General features: G+C 40.3%; 1 protein-coding gene across 1 annotated transcript; it reads left to right on the plus strand.

Moving 5' to 3' along the window:
- The first annotated feature begins 89 nt into the window (after window positions 1–89).
- LOC149798974 (uncharacterized) lies at window positions 90–21,204 on the plus strand. Its single transcript, XM_089957010.1, has 3 exons — window positions 90–178; window positions 17,281–18,223; window positions 20,353–21,204. The coding sequence occupies exons 2-3, from the start codon at window positions 17,347–17,349 to the stop codon at window positions 20,634–20,636; spliced, it is 1,161 nt and encodes a 386-aa protein (XP_089813136.1). The 5' UTR covers window positions 90–178; window positions 17,281–17,346; the 3' UTR covers window positions 20,637–21,204.
- The last annotated feature ends 591 nt before the right edge of the window (window positions 21,205–21,795 follow it).

The raw sequence follows: 21,795 nt of genomic DNA on the forward strand, positions 1-21,795 counted from the left end.
TAAATATTAATATATATCTCCACATTCTTATTTGAGGGAATATTTTACATGTATATTGTGCAAAATCAACTTCCGTGATCATGAACCCAGTCACATTACACCTCACGCCTGAAGCTATTTGTCTACTTACAATTTAGATCTTGTCTACATTTTGATGTTATCAGATTACCAGAGAGCGGTGAGTCTACTGTTGTCACACATACATACATACATACATACATACAGTTTGCTTGATGTACCTAAATATGTCATAAAATGGAAAAATCATGACGTGAATCTAAAAGTTTTGAGATGAATCAAGTACAGTTATAGTATTGATCCGACTTAACATTTTCTTTAGACACATTAATAACCATTAATTTATAATACTGTTGAAACAGCTCAAATATAAATTACATTGTCTTAGTAATACTAGAATAATAGTGACCCCATGCCTCATGTATATGCATTAATGTAATGGCCAGGGTCAGCATTAAAAACCCATGCAGGTTATCATTTTGGGTAGCACAAAGTCATGTCCTCGTGATGTGTTTAACTAAATGAGCTACATATTTGTTATAATGCCTCAAAAGTGATTACTTATTTAGAATTGCAGCATTACGGATAAAGCCTTTAGCAATGCCACAAAAATTTTAAGAAATTTAATTATATAACAACTTGTAGAAGATAGCGTATAACTTCGGCTTGCATATATTCCTCAGTAAACTGACAAGAAAATGTCAAGAAAATTGTGAGTTATGATTGGTCAAGGGACATGAAACTATTATACAGACATTCATTAATAACAATTTATTAATCCTAATTAAGTGCGTATCTTAATTTAGGTACAATGTAAAGAAATTAAAAGTTGCCTGCGGAAATTCTCTTCTTATTCAATGAAAGCATTTTCATCTGGTGAAGTTGTTAATGTTTCCGTTTCTCTTAAGGAAAGCTAGCCATTCAGCGGTTAAGTTTTACTTTTAAATCGATTATCTTAAAACTCACATCATTTGACATCATTGAAATGAACAGTTTCCGTTTTCTTTCTTCAAAACGTTTACTTGTTTTAGTTTTCTATTGATTGGAAACTCTAGAATGCATTATTAGATTTCAAGATCATCCTGTGTTGGAGTTAAACTGGAACGTTAAAAAGTCTGTAGATTCTGGTGACATACTCAGAAACGAGGCAGTGGTTAGATCATCCGTAGCAGCAGGGGGGGCGAATCGGACATTTTGTCCAATCGTTATTTTGCTTAATTATTACTTTCTGCACTCAACGATCTAGTGTCGTCAGCGCCTGGTAAAAAAAAAACGACGTCGGTCCATCCTACACGATGGTGACGTCATTTGGTTTAATTAACACCTTCTGCGCGCCGATCCCCAGCGTCGTCAGCGTCCGGTAAGCACATCGACGACCGCGTCGATGTCATCGCCCCCCCCTGCTGCTAAGAAGTTATTTACAATGAAAATTATTTACAACTAACCGAATATTTGGTCAAGTCCGATACGATATCGTGTGCGAGGATCATGTAAATTTATCGTTACGAATCCATGTGGGGTCGACTGAGCATGACTAAAAAAGTTTCGAAAAACATTAAAGTCCATGTCACCGCCGCACCATGTCTGCCAAATATTTCGTAGCGTGTGTGTATCAACGCCGTTGAACACAGCAAGAATATTACAGTTGTCTCTAATTACTTTTGGAATCTGAGTGTATCGTTGAGTGACATATATCACGTCAGTGTTTTTATGCCTGCCTCTGGAAAATATCCTAGCTGGGTTTTTTTGATTATCTAACATAACATCATCGTACACGACTAGATTGTTAACGTCGCCATCAATATCATCAATACCCGGTGCATCATTGATATCCGTAATAAACTCAATAACATTTTTTTTAGCGATCGCTGATGCATTCTCGTTGAAATCTTTCAACACCTCGTAGCATCGTTGATCATCCACGCTAGGAGCAACCAAATACAACTTATCCCACTTCATCCATCTCATTATTAAATTGAGTAACAATTGCGTCTTGCCGGATCCAGATGGTCCGATGATAATCATCCGGATCGAGTTTGGTAACGCTGCAACATGCTTAACTGGTTCTCTTGTTTTAGTCGCCGAAAAATCAATTATATTCATATCTCTATACATAAATTATGGATCTATATTGTGTGAAGTGTAGAGTACGTACTGGCACAAATGATATGACAACCGCTACAACAAGAAATAACAGATCGGCGCTTACTGGCAAGTGTGTACAATGCGGTACAAAGAAATTTAGATTTATTTCTATTAGACCCGGAGATGTTTTAAAAAAAAGCGAGGAGGTGACATCGCAGCCAAATTGGCAAAACTCCCCGGAACACCGTGGGCAAAGTATCCAGGAGAAAAACATCTCCCAGGATATAGCTACTGTGGCCCCGGAACACGATTAGATATCAGACTCGATGATCAAAATCAGCCCAAACCCGGTGAGTATCCAATAAACGCTATCGATAAGGCGTGTCATGCTCATGATGTTGCTTACAAAAGTAGCGATCTGCAACAGCGTCATATCGCGGATGTAAAATTAATTCACGCATTAAATGCTATTCCTGATAAATCCGTCAAAGAAAAATTGGCCTCATGGTTGGTAAAATCGGCTATGAAAGGTAAATTAATGATGGGTGCTGGTAATTAATAACAACATGGAATCCATCTATTATTCTCCGAGAGGATACTGGAAGGGGAAGGCCGCAATTGGTAAGCTTGCAAGCGCTGCAAAGGTAACAAAGACCACTGCGGCTAATTGGTTATCCAAACAGGCTATATGGCAAATCTATCTACCACCGCCTAAACAAATCAACTTCTCACGCTTTGATGTCAGCGTACCTAATGAAGTTCATCAGGCTGATATATTATTTCTGCCGCATGACAACGGTTACAAATACGCGCTAACCGTAGTTGATGTTGCGAGTCGATACAAACAAGCGGAGCCGTTAAAAACAAAGTCGGCAACTGAAGTAGCCGCTGCGTTTGAAAGAATTTATCGAAGAGGCCCTCTGCGCTGGCCAAATCTATTACAAGTTGATCCCGGTAGTGAATTTCGCGGCGCTGTTTTATCAACGCTGAAACATCATAGCGTCGCGATACGACGAGGTCATACTGCGCTACATCGTGATCAGGCAATTGTTGAACGATTCAATCGGACTCTCGCTGAACGGTTATTTGGATATCAATACGCGAAGGAATTCATCCAAGAAAAACGATCTCGTGAATGGGTTAAAAGGTTGCCAGGCGTAATTGCAGCGTTAAATAACGAGATTACCCGAGCAATCAACATGAAGCCCAGCGACGCGATTAAATACGAGTATATACCCGGAAAATCAAAAATAAATAGCGTTTCCAAGCCGATTCTTGGCGATGTCACTGTTAGATATCTATATGAACCAGGAGAGCTTGAAGGCGGTAAAAAAAGAGCTACTGATCCTATTTGGAGTGTTACCACACATAACATATCAACGATAACACGATCAACTGGTAGACCACCGATCTACAGACTGGATTCAACTGCTCCTCAGCGCGGATTTACACGCGAGCAACTACAAGTGATACCTGACGATACTCAATTACCCCCGCGTGGTCTTAACTAGCGCCGTTGCGTCTATTGCACTCAAGACATGTCAACCTCACATTGTTTTTAACATGACCGAGACTGTTATCGATTCTGTCCACGGTAAATTGGCGAGCGTCTTTATCCGAATAACGCCAGCGCATTACACAATTACAACTCGCGCAGTGATTATTCTGTTGTTGTCGTAACGCAATTATTAATTCGGCATCAATATCAAAACGCCGCTGTTTTTTTTTATCCTGTTGGCGGTAACCCGAGAGTTTTCTATCAATGACGCTTGCATCGATAATGTCGTTGTCGTTGGTGACTCCGTCACTGGCTTCGTCAATAACAATTCTTCGAAGCTGATTTATTCTCCGTACTCGGGACACTGCAAGATAGACTAGATTCGACCATTCGATGCGATTATCAACCATCCAAACAATTGTGTCCGTGATGGTTAGTCCCTGCGAGGAATGTATTGCTGTTGCGTATCCTAGCGTCCACGGGGATTTATCAGCACGTAGCGCGTCCTCGACGACACCGATATCAACGAGCACGATATCATTCAGCACGAGAATTTGTTTTTTTGTCCCCGACGCTGTCGGGGCTAGAATTTCAACTTCAATGTTCTGCCGCCGTGTGTCCGCGGGTCTATAACATAACGGCACTGGACGCGTTGGAAACTTTTCCTTATGCAACGTAAACAACTTCCGCTGAAGTGTGTCTCTGACTATCTTTCTGCTCGCTACAATCAAATCGTTTGGTCTCCATGTTTCCCAGAATTCATTTAACGGCGTTTCCGGAATCACCTCGCGGATTATTTCACATTGAATTCTATCCGGCTGTAATCTGATTAATTTCTTAACCTCGCGCAGTTGTTCATCAAGTGCTCGGTAATCAGTATCGGTTTCTTCATAATAGTCCACAAAACCCCTTAACCAATCATGTGGACCCTCGCCGACAAATGGTGGTGGTTGGCCATGGTCGCCACACATGATCACCGCTGTATTCGCGCGCAGCAACCACTCAAGAAACATTTGTAAAGTATCTAACGAAACAGTACATATTTCGTCCCAGATGATAACCTCAGGAATAAATTTTTCACCCATTCGATCAGGAGTCCACTCACCGCCGCTGTATCGAAAAAAGCTGTGATAAGTAACGGCGTCAACATTTCGTTGTTTTATCTCTCGCGCTAGTCTATGGGTCGGTGTAAGCACGATTATACTTGCCCGCGTACGAAATAATTCAATTGCCCGAGTAGTCTTTCCTGACCCGCCACAGCCGCTTAAATAAACTGTTTTGTGTCTACAAATTGGATCAGAACACGATGGTGCATTAGACCATTCTGACAATTTATCACCGCGTAAGTAGTTGTTTTCAACGGTGACATCTGCTGACGGGGAATAATCGCGTCGTATTTCATTTTTAATTCTCCATGTACCCCAACTCTCGTCCGGACTAGTAAACTCGGCTACGTTTCCCTTATACGCTACGTCAACATAAAACAAATCAACGGCTACTCTAACCGCGGTATCGGGGAATCTATTTATCATCGAGAATAAATTAATAGCGGCGTAACCCAGCATAGACGCCCTCAAATGTGGATACGCCGGGCTGTCTCCGTCGCTGTAGGTAACAACTGTACCCAACCTCGTTCCATTGGACAAGAAAGCTGTTTTGCAGTTCACGTATCTATTTTTTGCCACTGCGTCCTTGATTACGAAATCATATTCTGCGTCATCTATAATCAGCCGTGAGCAATATCGTTTGTAGTCGTGGTTTTTTCCACCTTGTGTGAACTTACCAATTATTCTTCTACCGAGATCTTTTGCCTCGCGGTTTCGTTGGTTAAATATCCTCCTGGACCATTCGATGATATATTCCTCGTCGGCATCAATGTTTTTTCTGGACTCGTCAATTATGCTATCTAGACGCTCCGGTTCTGGTAACCAGACTTCAGTCTGTGCCCGGTATGATATAATCGCGTCACTGACAATCAACGAAACTAGCATGCTACAATCAATCATATACCGTAGCAGCGCTATTGGCAACCACTTCTTTTCAGCCATGTGTCTACCGATCCAAATATAGCAACAGCGATGGAGTCCTGCCGCGAATTCAAATGATACTATGCGAGCGAATCCGGTTAAATCAAAATCAGGCAGTGGTCCATTAATAGCAACACGAGTCATTTCATGACTGGGGTGTCCAAATCGTCTAAAGTACTCGGCGGCGGATCCATACCCGAGAAAACTCGCTGGATAACAGGCAACCATATCAACCGAGATCATAGCGTCGCGGTTGTATTCAGTGTTCCATAATCCACCGTGATAATACTCCAAACAACTGGATTGTACATCCGGCAGAAATTCCTTGCGCGTTGGTCTCCACGCATTTTTCCTTGCTGCAACATGAGCTACAACCGATGGAATCGTAAAACAATTTGTTAGCAGTTGTTCATCATGCTCCTCAAATTCTATGGCGGTTTTTTTCATCCTGTTGTGAAATGCTTCAGTGCGATATAATTCGCCGTTTGGTCTTACAAACTGATCAAAGGTATCCACATCGTTTTCAGCGCTGCGAAGTAACCACACTGATACAGGGTCGTTTTTACACAAGTAGGCAATAGCATCAAATAGTTTCCTCTCCGCGAGAAAACCATCCCTGGAGAATTGTTCTCCTAAAAATTCTTCGGGTATATACTTTACTGTTCTATCCCGTGGAAATATTGTGATCGCGGGCGTCCATGCGTGTTCGTTATGATCAATAATTTTGATTGGGGCTCCCTTCGATTTATACTTCGATTCGTATAATACTTCACCGGTTATCGTTGTAACGGTTATTGGAAATCTCAACGACGTTTCTAATCTCGCTATGTCGCTGATGGTTGCTCCACGCTCTTTTACGGTTAGTTCCCACTGGTTGATTTTGCTACGTCGTAAATCAGTCAATTTGTTTCCTCGACATGCATTTGTAAAATGCTCTATTATTCGTTCTGCTACACAATTTATCCCCGTTGACTGTTTCATCGGTTTCAGTTTTCCGATATCAGGTTTCTTATTTAACGGGTATATTCCATAAACAACTGCTGTTTCAGGATACGCTCGTTCATAGTATGGTCTGTCAATTCCGGTTAACAACCCCGGCTTGGAGTCGCGGCTGACAGTGACTGTTTTCTTGTCGCTGAAAACTGGTTCAAATTTATCACGTATGATCCAATCGCCTGATTCCACCCGGACAATGAATTTTACTCTGAAGAAATACCTTTTACCGTCAAGTTGTGATATTATCATTGCTGCGCGGTTGTCGTTCATGGTAGCATCAACAACACCATCAATTCGAAATGTTGACCAACTATGAGATGCACCATCACGTTTGAATTCATTGATACAATCGCGTATTTTATTCAACAGGGTTTTATCGTTTATTAACGCTTTTGGTGTGTCCTTGAGGACTCTATCGAGATTGAACTTAATATTTTTCCAGGGCTTAATTACTGCTAATCTCTCAAACTCATCCATATAATTAAAACAAGTATTTAAATAAAAGAATATAGTATAATGAATAAATGCAAATGGTTGATGATTGGGTCGACAACCCCGTGCAATAAATCATGTAGAGGTGAATTCTGCGGGTATCATTTACAAAGCGTTCGTAATGGTTCTCTTGGCCCCCTACCGTGCTTGGTTTGCCACGTCGGTGTAAGAGGAAAATCGCAGTTGTGTATCAATTGTGGCGGAAAGCGATACAGGGAACTAAAACGCTATTATGACAAGCGAATTAAAAACGCCGTCATTGACCCCACCGCCGACTTCGTCATCAAAACCCCCCAAGACTACGTTGAAAGATTCATAATTAAACCAAATAATAAATTAGACAAGTAGTATTATTATACAAATGGACCAAGAATTTCAGCCGCACCCCCTGCTCGTCAATTACGAGGCATCTCGCGACGGTATTGTTAGAAACCGCAGACTGAAGAAGCCGGTTGGATGGAAAAACAATCACGGGTATTTAATGTTTACTGCTGGAGGGAAAAAATATCTCTGTCACAGAATCATCTATGAATGTTTCCACGGATTGATCAAAGATAGTCTCGTTATTGATCACATTGATTCTAATTATCAAAATAACAGACTGTGTAATCTGCAAGCCATCCCTCAGAGTGAAAATAGTAAAAAAGGCCAAACTGGTAAATACTCAAAGAAAGCAAAACCCGTAAAGTCATTTGATACAACAACTCACGAGGAAAAAATATTTCAGTCGATGAATGAGGCAGGAAAATATTTTGACATTTGTATCGCCTCAATACAATTTGTTGCAGAACGAATATATCAAACAGCGATCTCAAAAAAGACGGGTCATAGAATTCGATTTTCATATATAACATCAAAGGGAGATAACTCGTTTTGTGATAGCGTCGCATGACAAGAGTTATGTCCCTTGAAGTCCAATTAATGTTGCGATTAATTAATCATTTTACGATGAAAACTAATGAAATACACGCTATTATCTAACAGCTGTATTCTTTTTTTTAATGTTTTATTCAAATATTTGGTTTCATTTAAATGCCGTGAAACACCATTAATAAGTATTTAAGGATTTAACGATTCAAGGGAATTCAAATTAACACACACCTTGTGACTGACGCCGCTGTATTAGTCACTTTATATACAAGATGACTCGTTATAAGCCTGGGGCTTTCGAAAGCCAATTCAACTAATCAAAACTAACCCACGCTCTTGACCCGGGCGTGTGGTTGTCTTTTGTTCACAATCATGCAACCGGGTTAATTTAATTGGGTTGCTTTTGATTGGTTGAATTGGCCGTAGAGTTCCGCCCCGCCGTTTTATGTTTGTGCTGTCTTGTGCCGTCCCATCATCCATCAATCATTTCATTGTAAATATATTCATCCATGTAGTGATGTCCCTAAGCATATCTTCTGGGAGGTCTACGATGACGTTTGTCACCCTAGGCCTCCCCTCCCGGAGATGTATGTTTAGGGTTCCAAGATGTGAATGTCCTTAATTAAGTATATGTGTATGCCTGTAATCTGCCACAACACTCGAGTGGAGATTTACGGCATTGTACCGTCCATGTATGCCTGTAATCTGCCACAACACTCGAGTGGAGATTTACGGCATTGTACCGTCCATGTATGCCTGTAATCTGCCACAACACTCGAGTGGAGATTTACGGCATTGTACTGTCCATACAAAAAACGGGGTCAAATAAGAAATAAGATGTTTTATAAGAATAATGAATATCGAAGACATCAATAATATATTAACTGAGATTTCAAAATTAAAAAATCAAGGAATTGAATTATCTGATGGTCTCGACAGTGAAAAAATATTATCCGATTATGAGATTATTAACGAACAGTCGAAACGGGGGCGTTTTACCCTGGCCCGCGAGTACTTTTTTATAAAACGATTACAACATACGATTAATGAGAACCTGTACCACAATGACGCAAATGCATTCATTGGACTATTCACTGCCGTTGAAATAATACGAAAAAAACTCGGACGTGTTTATGAACGACGCCGGGAGATTTCTAGTAAGATCAAAAACATTAGAAGGATTATAGACGAAAACTCCGTGGAGCCCCCGATGGTACACTCGGCGGAAAATTAGAAAATTGCGGATCAATTTACAATAATGGTAGGTGAATCACTTACTACTCGGCTAGCCAGAGAGCGGCTAGCAGCGCTTAAAAAGTTTATACCCTTACGAGACAGGGTGAGAGAGAAACTTCAAACGCGACAACAAATGCAAACCGATTTTACTGTTGGAAGCGAACAACTCTTTGCCCCGGTAACTAAAGCGACTAAGGATGTTACAGCGGCAACTGTACCCGTTCTTGGTGCGCTTGAAAAGATAGCGGCAGAGACAAAACAAACAAAAAGGTCTTTAGAAACACTCCCTGCAAAAATAGCGGCTGCTACAACACGGAGGCCACCACCACTCGCTATAACCGAACCACAAGAACCTTATGTTACAATGGCCGACGAGGAAGAATTAGGTGCTACTGCGAAAGAACCAGAAGAAGAAATACCCGAAGAAACACCCGAAGAAACATCGAAAGAAAAAAAGAAAGAGGGAAATATACCCCGTAATGTTCTTAAAAAGTCCGCAATAGATCAAATTAGAGACATCGACGACGATGAAGAATTAGTTAATTTTGTTGCTACAACATCAACTAAGAGCATTCGAGATGAGTATATCAATGAAGGTTACAAGAAAAAAATAACCTCGACGGAGAACTGGGCAAGAATAGTGCATTTAGCGAGTAAACATAGAGAAGCATTACCACATCGTGGTGATCCCGATTACGATAAATTCCTCGAGAAAGTTAAGAGTAGAACACCAAAAAAAGGAAAAGGATACCCTGTTGGTAAAGAATCCTACGGCGTTACCTGCCCTAATAGTGTTCTCAGTGATATATCACGGCTGGAAGTACTAATTGGAGGAAAACGAGCCGGAAATAACTCTACGGAAATAATCAATGAGGCCGCTGATATTTGCAAGCGGTTATTTGCAGGCGGTATTATGGACATTAATGCATATCGAACGCTCATAGACGAACTCGTGGATGATTAATTGGAAAACTGGTGTTTTTAATAAGGATGATCATACACTACAACCATGATAAACCAGTACTCGTCTACGTGGTAAACTCGCGATTGCCTGTTTACCGCGCGTACTATGGAGATGGTCTCGGTAGCACCATTGCGGGGTTATTTACAAGAATGGCTCCAAAAGTAGCGCCGTTAGCCAAACAATTAGGAATGAAGGCTATTGATGTTATTCGTGATAAGGGTATTAGTGCCATTGGAGATGTTGCCGGAAGGGCGTTTTCAGCCGCGCGGGACAAACTAATGTCATTGGTGAAATTCAGGAGAAAAAAACAGAAACCACCGGTAATGCCATCAACGACAGTGATGCCTGCAAATGTCAGTAAAGTAATAAATAACGCCGTGGAAGAAAAACTAGAGTCGTTGGCGACGACTTCGCCATCCGCCGATGCGGCAACCAACGCGCTCATGAACGCGATAGCGCGGAGTGGTTTAAATTCAAAGAATTTACGACGAAAAAATCGCAATTGAAAACATCAACATGATAAATAATAGAATGTTTGCGCGTACCGCTGATCCCGCGTTTGATATGGACGCCCCAGTACGCAGGGATGATTCTGTCCGTGATTATCAATATTATTCTTATTATGCAGCGCAACCTGACCTACGATCGCGAATTGAACTTCAAGTCCAAGATACCAGTAAATATTTTTTGCCGTGTGAAGCGTTTATCGAAATCGAGGGAGAACTCGTGACAAATGCCGCCGATAATGCACCATACGCAGATGACCATCGTGTTCGAGTTGGCTTCGTCAACAACGGTATCATGGCGTTATTTGAGAGCGCCAGATATCTTATTGACGGGCGAGAAATTGAATCAATAGAACGCGAGGTTGATGTTGCAACGACGATAATTGGGTTGGCGAGATACTCGGATGATTATACAAGATCGGCGGGCCCATCTATAATGTTCGCAAAGGACTCCACCGATAACGCTGATCATATTCAGTACATTAACGTGCTGGTGGAAAGAGATACTTCAGTTCCTAATCAAGCTGAAGCAGCCAACCCAGACCGCAGAACAAGACCGGGTGCTGAGTTCAATATCATAAAAAGTACTAACGATAATTTTAATCTAGGGTTTGCAACACGAATAGGAATGTTGCAAGGACCACGCCGAAAGTTTTCATGCGCGATTCCACTCCATCACATATTTGGATTCTGCAGAAATGTTAGAAAAGTTGTCTATGGGGCTAAGCATACAATCGCGCTGACGCGAAGGGGCGATGATAACAATGCAATATGGCATGCTGCTGGCGTCGCTGCCGGTAAAGTCATTTTAACTAAAATGGCATTGTGGATGCCGGTGCTGACTCCATCAGTTACCACGGAAGCACGATTGTTAGCATTTATGGAACAGGGAGGGAAATCGTTGTTGAGTTGGCTAGCGGTAACAACTGATGCTAAAGAGGATAACGTCGCCGATACGTTTACATGGCACCTAGCATCAAAACAGGGTGTTTCAGCCCCGCGTCATATATTCATAGCGCTACAGAATAGGGAACGATTGGGTAATCAAGAACGCAGCCATATGATATTTGATCGATTAGGAGTCATGGAGGTTTCGCTGAGAATAAACGGACAACAGGAACCATCCGAGGATATACAGCTTAATTACGGTGACAACCATGTCGCACGTGTGTATCATCGATTGCTGTCATATATGGGTCGTGATCAAAACGTCGACACTGGTTTGCAAATATCACAACTTGATTTTAAAAACCTGTATCCGATTTATTACTTTTCGTTGGAACATCTTGATTTAACGAGACAATCCGTCGTTGATATACACTTCCGAGCTGGTATAGCCCCAGCTGGTGTTAATTACAGAGCGGTCGCTGTCATTCTCAGCGATAAATCAATGCTGCTAGAAGGTGTTGGTGGACGAATGAGAATCGTTGATGCGCCAGTGGAAAACATGTAATTGAAAGCACAAAACGCGTTTACAATAAAATGTCGTATAGTGTCGTCAATGTAGAGTTGACTGATGGTCAAGTCAAGAAATTACGATCAAAGTCGGCTAAACAATGCGGGATCACAATAACGCTGAAGCCGTCACAGATGGCGGGTGGTAATCATAAGATATCGTTGACGGCGCGTCAAATAAAACATTTCAATGATGCGATGAAGAATAAAAAGGGTGTTCAAATAGATTTTTCAGCCGCAGCAATTAAAAACATGGAAAAGACCGGTGGGATATTTCCGCTGTTAGCTGCGATTCCGGCATTGATTGCCGCGGCCGCACCAGCAGTGGCTAAGGCGGCGGCGTTAGGAGCCGTTGGTACCGCGGCGGGGATGGCATTGAAGAAGGCAACCGGGAAAGGCTACAAAAAAAAACGACCCGTGGCCGGAAAGGGTCTAAGACTACCGGGAACCCCGTATTCATGGTACTCGGGAAAGGGTCTAAGACTACCGGGAACCGTTTATTAACTCCAATGTCTAATTTTGATTTAATAGACGCCGCAAACGCGTTAGCGATAAAAAACTTCAGAGGTGTTTTTATGAGGGATCAATTACCGACAAAACCAAGGAATATTGAAACCGGTATAATTAACCTCGATGGGTCCTCCGGAGCGGGAACTCATTGGGTTGCATACGCGATTGATCCGCGTGCGATCGTCTATTTTGATTCATACGGGTTAGCTCCGCCGAAAGAGTTTATGCGGTATATCCGGGCGTGTTCAGCCCGGGTTTTTTATTCCACGCTGCCAACACAGCAATTGAGTGACCCGCCGATATGTGGCCGTGAGGTATTGAACGTACTCGCGGCGATTTCATCATCGCGAAAACCACCTCATATGGTTGTAAACGAATATACTAGTGGGGTCGTAGAGGCCCGGCGGGTTAATTAGAAACGCTGGTTTTTTTTTACAATAACGATGATTGATATCTGGGGACGACCGGTTTCGGCGCTGAAAAAACCCACGGAAACGCCCGCCACCGATGACATAAAAAAACTAATTGAGGATGAAATCGCTGATACGTTGAACTTAACCAGTGTTGACCCAGATGAAATAGTTGTATTTCAAGACCGCCAGGGTAAATTGAAATCCAGTAATGTGTCGCTGAATGACGTTTTAATACGACAGCGTGATGCCGCCGAGGGCACTATCGCGTTGTATACCGGCGACGGACGACTCAAACCGGGTGAATCCATCTTGACAATAAATGGAAAAATAAGTACACTTGGCGACAATTATATAACCATGTCAAATTCGTTAAAGGGTTTACGTGGTGAATTTAACTTTCATGGAGAACAGTTCAGGTCGATGATAACGCACGTCAGCGAAATGCGAGACATTGTCAATAGTTTTTTTCGGGGACCCCCGACGGCAGACGAACCAAATCTTGTAATAATAAAAAATGCTATTTCGGATCTTATGGAGATGTCGGCCAATTTACCCCCGTTGCGAAAAAATGTTAACAGGATCGATGACAACTTTGATAAATTCTTTGGTAAAAAAAATACCAAGCCGGATGAGATTACAATAACTATAAATGATATCACTGCGTATGGACAGGAAATAAAAACAATCAAAACTGATGTTGCAACAAACAAAAGGAGTGTAGACGCGCATGAACGGGAAATAGAAATAATCGGCGCTAATGTTGCAACGATCATAAATAATGTAGACTCGCATGGACGGAAAATAGAAACAATCAAAACTGATGTTACAACGATCATAAATAATATGGACGCGCATACACAGGAAATAGGAACAATCAAAACTGATATTGAAGCGAACAAAAAGGGTGTGGACGCGCATACACAGGAAATAGGAACAATCAAAACTGATGTCGAAGCGAACAAAAAAAATGTAGACGCGTATTGGCGGGGAATAGGATTAATCAAAACTGATGTTGCAGCGAACAAAAAAGGTATAGACGTGCATACATATGAAATAGGAACAATCAAACTTGATGCTGCAGCAAACAAAAAAAGTATGACCGAGAATACACGGGAAATAGAAACAATCAAAACTAATGTTGCAGCGAACAAGAATAATATAGACGCGCATTGGCAGGAAGTAGGAATAATCAGAACTGATGTTGAAGCGATTAAAGACGGGCTACCGAGAGTAGCAGAGCAATTTGAAAAAATAAAAATCCCTCATGAGAACATCATCAACACAGTATACACAATTCGGCATGGATCATTCGATTGGACTCCTACACAGAATACAGTAAATATCACCGCAACTGTTAAGGGCATTTATCGATTGACACTGATTTCAATGATGCAGTTTAATATATTATCGTCGAGTTCATCCGGGTTTAACAATACAATATCAACAATTATAGACAAGAACGCAACTGAAAAGTTTACAATTTATGCCGTTGATAGAAATCTAGCCGGGGCAAACATTACATGGTATGTGGAATTTGTAGCGAATCTAAGTAATTAAAAACACTAGTTCTTTTAAAATAAAAATGACCACCAAGGAAATTGAATCAGAGGTATCACCGACGTCACATCAATATCGATTCGATACCGCAAAAGAATTCTCCGCGAACTTGAAAACGCTTTCCGAACAATACCGTGCAAAAATAAAAAAATACCGCCGAAAAATAACCGCCATCGACGCGGTCGTGTACTCGGTGTCGGGTATAGTGGCCGGTACCGGTGTTATTTTATCCACGGTGACCACGATAGCCCCGATCGCTGTTCCAATCGCTGTCTCCGCGATGACAACAGTTGCTGGAGTCGCCAACGCAATCACTAGGAAGATATCATCGTGTTTTCAGAAAAAACTCAACGAGTATACAGTAAAACATCAAATAGTATCCGACGCGTACTCGAAATTATCCGGGTTGATCTCGTTGTCAATTGATAATTTGTTCGTATCCGATGTTGAATTCTCCACGATGGTCCAGTTGTATAGCTCCGCGATGTCAAAAATCGAGGATTTTCAACTGGAAGCCGGAACCACCTGGTTGTTGAAATTAGACACTAAAGACAACAAATAATAATAATGTCGCTGAACCCCGAAGGGTTTCAATTACTTCAGCGGATCGCGGAGAACACCACTCCGGTACAAACAAATATGATATCAATAACGTCAACGAAACCCGAATTCAGTGTGAACTTCCCGTCGCCGGTTCCAGTGAAGGAAATAGCGCTGGCAAAATTGCGAGTATATCACAGTTGGCCTAATATTCGAGCGGACGCATTTAACGGACAACAACCTAATAACTCGCTGGTTTTTGCACGGAAAAATAAACCCGATGGGACCCCAGACTGGGAGGAGGTTACAATACCAACTGGGTCATACCAAATAGAGCAAATCAATAAAGAATTTCAACGCAGAATAAAATCGATCACAGGAAAGGAATCAAAAATCGCTATTACGGTTCATGAACCGACGTTATCATCGACGATTGAAATAAGCACACCGGGGTATATGGTTGATATTTATAACAGTTCAATAAGAACCATACTAGGATGGCCTAAGAATCCACCCGCGGATTTGCACACAAATGTGCAATCGTATCATGAGATTAATCCCAGTTATCTGAATGATTTGTCTATTATAAGAAACACGTTATTACCCAGCGAGTTTATATTTCAAGACAGGAATACCATGCAATGGTTTTTTCCGTATAAGAAAACTCCTGAATTGTCAGCCAAGGTCACAGTTCGTTTAGATGATATCACTGGTGCGTTTGCCGAGATTAATCGTAATTACCAATCACAACTAGAACAGCTACGGAAAACAAAAGCACGAAAACACGTTGAGGTGTTAAATCAACTTATATCAGACATGGAATATATTAATGAGCGAATCGTTAAGACAATATCCGATAGCAGCGATGATAATAAACAAAAATTCCTAACCGGGTATAATATCACAGAAGCCGATTTACCCGATTTCAAGTTTCCAGGATACAACGCGCCAGAACTAAGAAAGTCTCTTAATGATTTTCTCAGTCCATCAACTTATATCCTCAGACACGATAACGGGGATGATGGTATGCATATTGCTCCATACAACGTAAATATCGCATCGGTGATAGCAATCAATCTAGTGTGTGATGTTATCGAAGGGAGTTACCAGGTAGATACCAATCAATCAAATCAAGCTCAACAGGGATATATCCTTTATTCATTTTCACCAACAGCCCCTCCGGGATTTTTAATCGTTGAGAATCCGATTAATCCGGTCTATATGCGATGCCATGATCGGTTTTTAACGAGAATTAATTTTAAACTCACCGATCAGTCAAATAACCTAATTGATCTACAGGAGGAGGAGTTAGTGATCACTCTGTTTGTAAGATCATTGTAAATAACTTCTTAGCAGCAGGGGGGGCGATGACATCGACGCGGTCGTCGATGTGCTTACCGGACGCTGACGACGCTGGAGATCGGCGCGCAGAAGGTGTTAATTAAACCAAATGACGTCACCATCGTGTAGGATGGACCGACGTCGTTTTTTTTTTACCAGGCGCTGACGACACTAGATCGTTGAGTGCAGAAAGTAATAATTAAGCAAAATAACGATTGGACAAAATGTCCGATTCGCCCCCCCCTGCTGCTTCCGTTTCGGATGCGGGAGGTTATGGGTTCGAATCTCGGCAGTCATACCAAAGACATAAAAATGGTAATAACAGCTACCTCGCTTGGCGCTCAGTATTAAGAGGTTAGTGTTAGGACTGGTCGGCCTGGTGTCAGGATAATGTGACTGGGTGGGACATAATGCTACGTGTCTGAGGCATGATGCCCCAGTGCTAGACATCACTATAACTGCCACATTGTAGACATCGTAAATCCAACACACACACACACACACATGAAAAAGAAGCTTTTTTCATTATTTTCCTCGCACAACGGTAAAGAATGTATTGGCCATTTCAGCGGTTCACATTTCGATTACTTGCTTATTATACAGTAACGATGCTGTAATGAAACAAAGTATCTACGCTAATATTGCATCATGCCAGAGGTTCAACTATATTTTATACAGTATTCGTTACTTAATTTTTACAAAGTTTTTTCTCTCTATTGTTAGTATTACTTCTCTCAACAATGAGACAGTGAATCACTTATTCGTGTTTTAGGTGAACAGATACCACCGGTTCTTTGATTCTGAATACTGAGAGATCTGTTGTATAAAGATTTTCTCGATGGATTTTGGAAGCTCATACAAAGAAATCAAAAAGGGGCATCGCGGGAAGCGCATAAATATACAACGTGAGATGCATCCTGAGAAACTCCTGGAAATACAAGGCGAGGTGCATCATGGGAAAATGCAGGATATGGAAGATCAAGTCCTTGAACAAAACTATCCAACTATACTTCAAATAAAAAATGCAATTCCGAACAGACTCTTTAAAGCAAACGTTTGTGTATCATTGTACTTCTTTTTAAAAGATATAGCCATGATAATAGGCCTCTACATGATAATAAGCTACGCACAAAGTGTTCTTCCAATGTACCTTATATGTCTACTGACTCCAGTCTACTGGCTACTGCAGGGCGCGGTCTTCACGGGTATATTTGTCCTAGGTCATGACTGCGGTCACGGATCCTTCTCTAGGTACAGTCTTATAAACGACATTGTTGGCATGATTGCGCATACTGTCATCCTGACTCCATACTACCCTTGGAAACTGTCCCACCGGAACCATCACAAACATACGGGAAATATGGACAAGGATGAGGTGTTCTACCCTAACAGAGAGAGCGACCACGACGGGAAAAGATACACGCCATTGTTTGGTCTAGGAATAGGTTGGTTCTACTATTTGGTAAAAGGATATAGACCTCGGCCTATTTGCCACTTTAAATTGAGGGAAGCCATTTTTAGCGATCACGTGACGAAATGTGCCCTATCGCTGGTGGCCATGTTTGGATGGGGATGCTGTCTCCTGTGTTACATGCAGATGTTCGGTTTCTTGAGTCTGGCATACTATTATCTGGTTCCCGAGACGATCTTTGCTTCGTGGGTTGTTATTCTCACCTTTCTCCACCACAATGAGGAAAATGTACCATGGTTTTCTGGTGAGTACGAGACTGCAGGGATTCCTGTCAGTTTTTACTGCATGAAAGTTTACCTAATGTTAGTATCAGGGTCTATAAGCATTTACGTCAACCTTTGCAAATGAATCAAATACCTTTCACTGTATTTCTGATTAAATAAAACATATTCTGAAACCTAGTAAAACTAATCCACCAAACGATGTTTTAAGAGGGTAAAAACAAGGAACATTCTTGCCACATAATGACGATAACACGTAAAACAATTTAAACTTATGTAAATACATTTCCAATACAAAACCTCACTTTAAAATCTTGTCTGCACAAAACAGTTATTTCACATATTTACTCCATTCTCATATTGCATATAGTATTAGTAAGACAATACGCAACTGTGGCTGCAAAATAACCAATCAAACATGTCGTTCAGAAATCGTTTTGAGGCTAGAAATTAATTGTTCATTCGCACGGATGATAAAACATCTTCACAACTGGTTTTCTTCAATAACCGAATATGTGTTTTCTGTTTTGTGAAGGGGTAAAAACTCATTCTCCAATCCTTGAGGTTTTTCTCAATAGAGCAATTTGCTCAGGTGGATTTCCAAAAACGTGCCTAGTGCAATTTTAGTAGTTTCATAGTAAAATTTAGGTCATAGGTTTTATTCTACAATGTAAGCGGCCATCACTGAATCTGCTTCTTTTCAATTATTATTTGGCCAGCCATTTCACTAGTCAAACTCTTCTTTAGCGACAATTAGCTTAGTGTGTTTCTGGTTGGCAAGATTTTTTTAATACAGAAGATGCTTAGTTTGTCGTTGCGATAAGGCATCGCATAACGTTTCTTTAACTCCTGAAAAATTTGGCAAAAGAGGATATATCTATTAAAATAGTATCTAATAACGCGAAAAACAAGACAAACAAACGTATTTAAAACTATTTTTATAAACAAAATGTTCAAGACAAGAAAACAAACAAAGTAGAGAAAATGATAATACGAATAAGGAAATAATGGGAAGGAGGAGGGAGAGAAGATGGGAAAGGGATGGATGAGGAGGAAGTAAGGGAAATCACTATAAAGACAAGGAAGTTTCGTGGAAGTTGTAATAGAAATGAATATTTGTGGTTTGTTTAGCTATTCCCTGAGTCGCTTGATGTTTGATTATTGAGAGATTTTAAATTAGTATCATTCCATTTCCTTTTGAAACATGTTCATGCTATTCTATTTTAAGCTGATAACACTAAAATCCAGAGTAACTTTAATGTTTTCTTTTCACTCCACACACCCTATCCCAATGTACTCACCCAAACCCCAAGTTGGTATCTAAGAAATGGTACTCCAATGTCTCTCACATATGTGACGCCTGTTCCTGCATATATGAAGCCTGATCAGAAAATTTTAAATAAATATTTGATACGTCACTGTAAATGACTGTAAATGAAATTTCAATACATCGACATTTGACACCATCCTAGAGACCCCTGGGAATGACCTAAGAGTGACATCAATTCCATAGATGGTAGTCACATGGGCAATTTATGCTCAAAGTTTAATGAATTTCCTGCACTTAGAATCCCCCCTTCATTCCATTCATCAAATGGAGACACTAATTAAAAAATGTATTTGTCTGATAATTATATCTTAGGAATAATATTTCCACTACTTCGCATATTCAGCTAGCACATCCACCCCCACCCCCCCAGAAAAAAAGAAGAAAAAACATTCACCACTTCTTTCGGCTTGATTTAGGAACAGGAGTGCTAAAACTCTTCAAATACTGAATAAAAAAAAAGATTTTGCTTGATGAAATTAAATTTAGTCTTTTCTTACTTATAAGCTTCAAATTGGTAGGAGGTCATCTATGGCTAGTTCAGTAATTAAAATTCTCTTTATCTGAAGAACATTATATGATCCTGTAAGACTTTTTAAAAAGAAGAGAGAATGAATTCTTTCAATTGTAAATGTTTCCTCTCAATAAAGCCGGCGTGAAGAGAATTCTAAATGTACCAAAACATTATTTACTTGTCAAGTGGTATGAGACTTAGTTAACGTATGCAGAAGATGTGATGGTGTAAAATCCGCGCACAAGAGACAGATAAGGTTAACCTAACACAGCTTACAGTGTCTTATATCCTTGTTTTCTTTCTATTTTCAGACAACACTTGGACTTTCGTAAAAGGTCAACTTAGTTCAATCGATAGGGACTACGGGTGGGCAAATTCTATTATCCACAATACAGGGACGCACCAGATTCACCATTTGTTCCCCAAAATACCACACTACCATCTGGAAGAGGCAACTGTTTATTTCCGAAATGCATTTCCACATTTAGCTCGGAAGCGAGATGACCCCATTCTCCCGTCGTTTCTTCGAATGTTCCGAAAATTCGACACAAACTTTGTAGCATCCAATAATGCGTCTGTCCATATTTACAAATAATAGCATTGTCTCTGACACACATGAAAGTTTGTTTTCACAAAATGCACACCGAATAAACCATTCTTCATCTAAATTACATTAGTGTATCAACCCAGCATCAATAACTTGAATGGTCAGTTCAGAAAACCATTGGTATGAGCAGTGTTTCGGATATACTGTAACATGGAGCTGAGGGCTGGTACATCATTAAATGAATTGGTTGGCCTGAAATGCCTATTTAGATTAGACAAGATCGCATTACAGAATTTTAGGATAACATTACATTGGATAACCTCTTTTCATTCCTCTTACGAATTGCAGACAGTTTCTAGATATCAAACCAATCTTCCACGATGTAAAAAAAAAAACATTATTTGTTTGTCTCATATTGGGTAGTGCCTATTGGAAAGCGACTGGACCATTCGGAAAGTTTAAATAAGTAAGAAGTAGAGAATGAATTAAGCAAACAACAGACAAGTATCGGGCAAACTTTGTGTTATGGTGTGACTTCCTAAGATATGACGGAATGTTCTTTTACTCCTATTTATCAAATCCTCTCTGTTTCGGAAACAATAAAGATTAAATTGTGGAGGTTGTTCATAAATAATTCTTTTCTATATATTTATTGCGGAAATATACAAAGTATGATATATTATGCATAATTTAATATTTTTTTTCAAAACGTAATCAATATACAAACTTAATCGGCATTTATTAATTATGGAACAGGCAACCTTTACTATAAGATAATGGCATTGATATTAATATGGCACAGTTCATTATATTAAAATGGTTGGGGTTATAACTGTTATTTGCACATTTCTCCTTCTACAGAAATTTGTGTCTAGAGAAGCTCACTTTACGACTACAAATCTATCTCTTGTCAAGTTTAAAGAAAAAACTGAAAGATTGTTACCCGCTCGTTATTTCCGGTGTATATGAAAAATGTTTATACATGTGAATTCTAAATTTAATGATACTATTCCTTGTAACATTAAATTATATTGGATAAAATACTTAAAGTAGGTAACAGTCCTCTCTCTCTCCCTCTCTCTCTCTCATAATATCCGAAGTATCTACGCTGAGATCAATATCAAATTAAGGTTTCTGAGTCATTAGCTTGACCAAAAAGTCTTAGTAATGTTTTTGTTCTGCACAATTGAAAACTAGATTTTAATTT

Source organism: Sinohyriopsis cumingii, chromosome 5, assembly GCF_028554795.1.
Source record: "Sinohyriopsis cumingii isolate HCF-2022 chromosome 5, ASM2855479v2, whole genome shotgun sequence".
Lineage (NCBI taxonomy): Eukaryota > Metazoa > Mollusca > Bivalvia > Unionida > Unionidae > Sinohyriopsis > Sinohyriopsis cumingii.

Bases quoted from the DNA above. Each gene is read 5' to 3' on its own strand.
- LOC149798974 (XM_089957010.1), top strand. From the start codon at position 17,347: ATGGATTTTGGAAGCTCATACAAAGAAATCAAAAAGGGGCATCGCGGG. The intron at 18,224-20,352 runs GTGAGTACGAGA...TTCTATTTTCAG, and splicing joins AAATGTACCATGGTTTTCTG to ACAACACTTGGACTTTCGTA.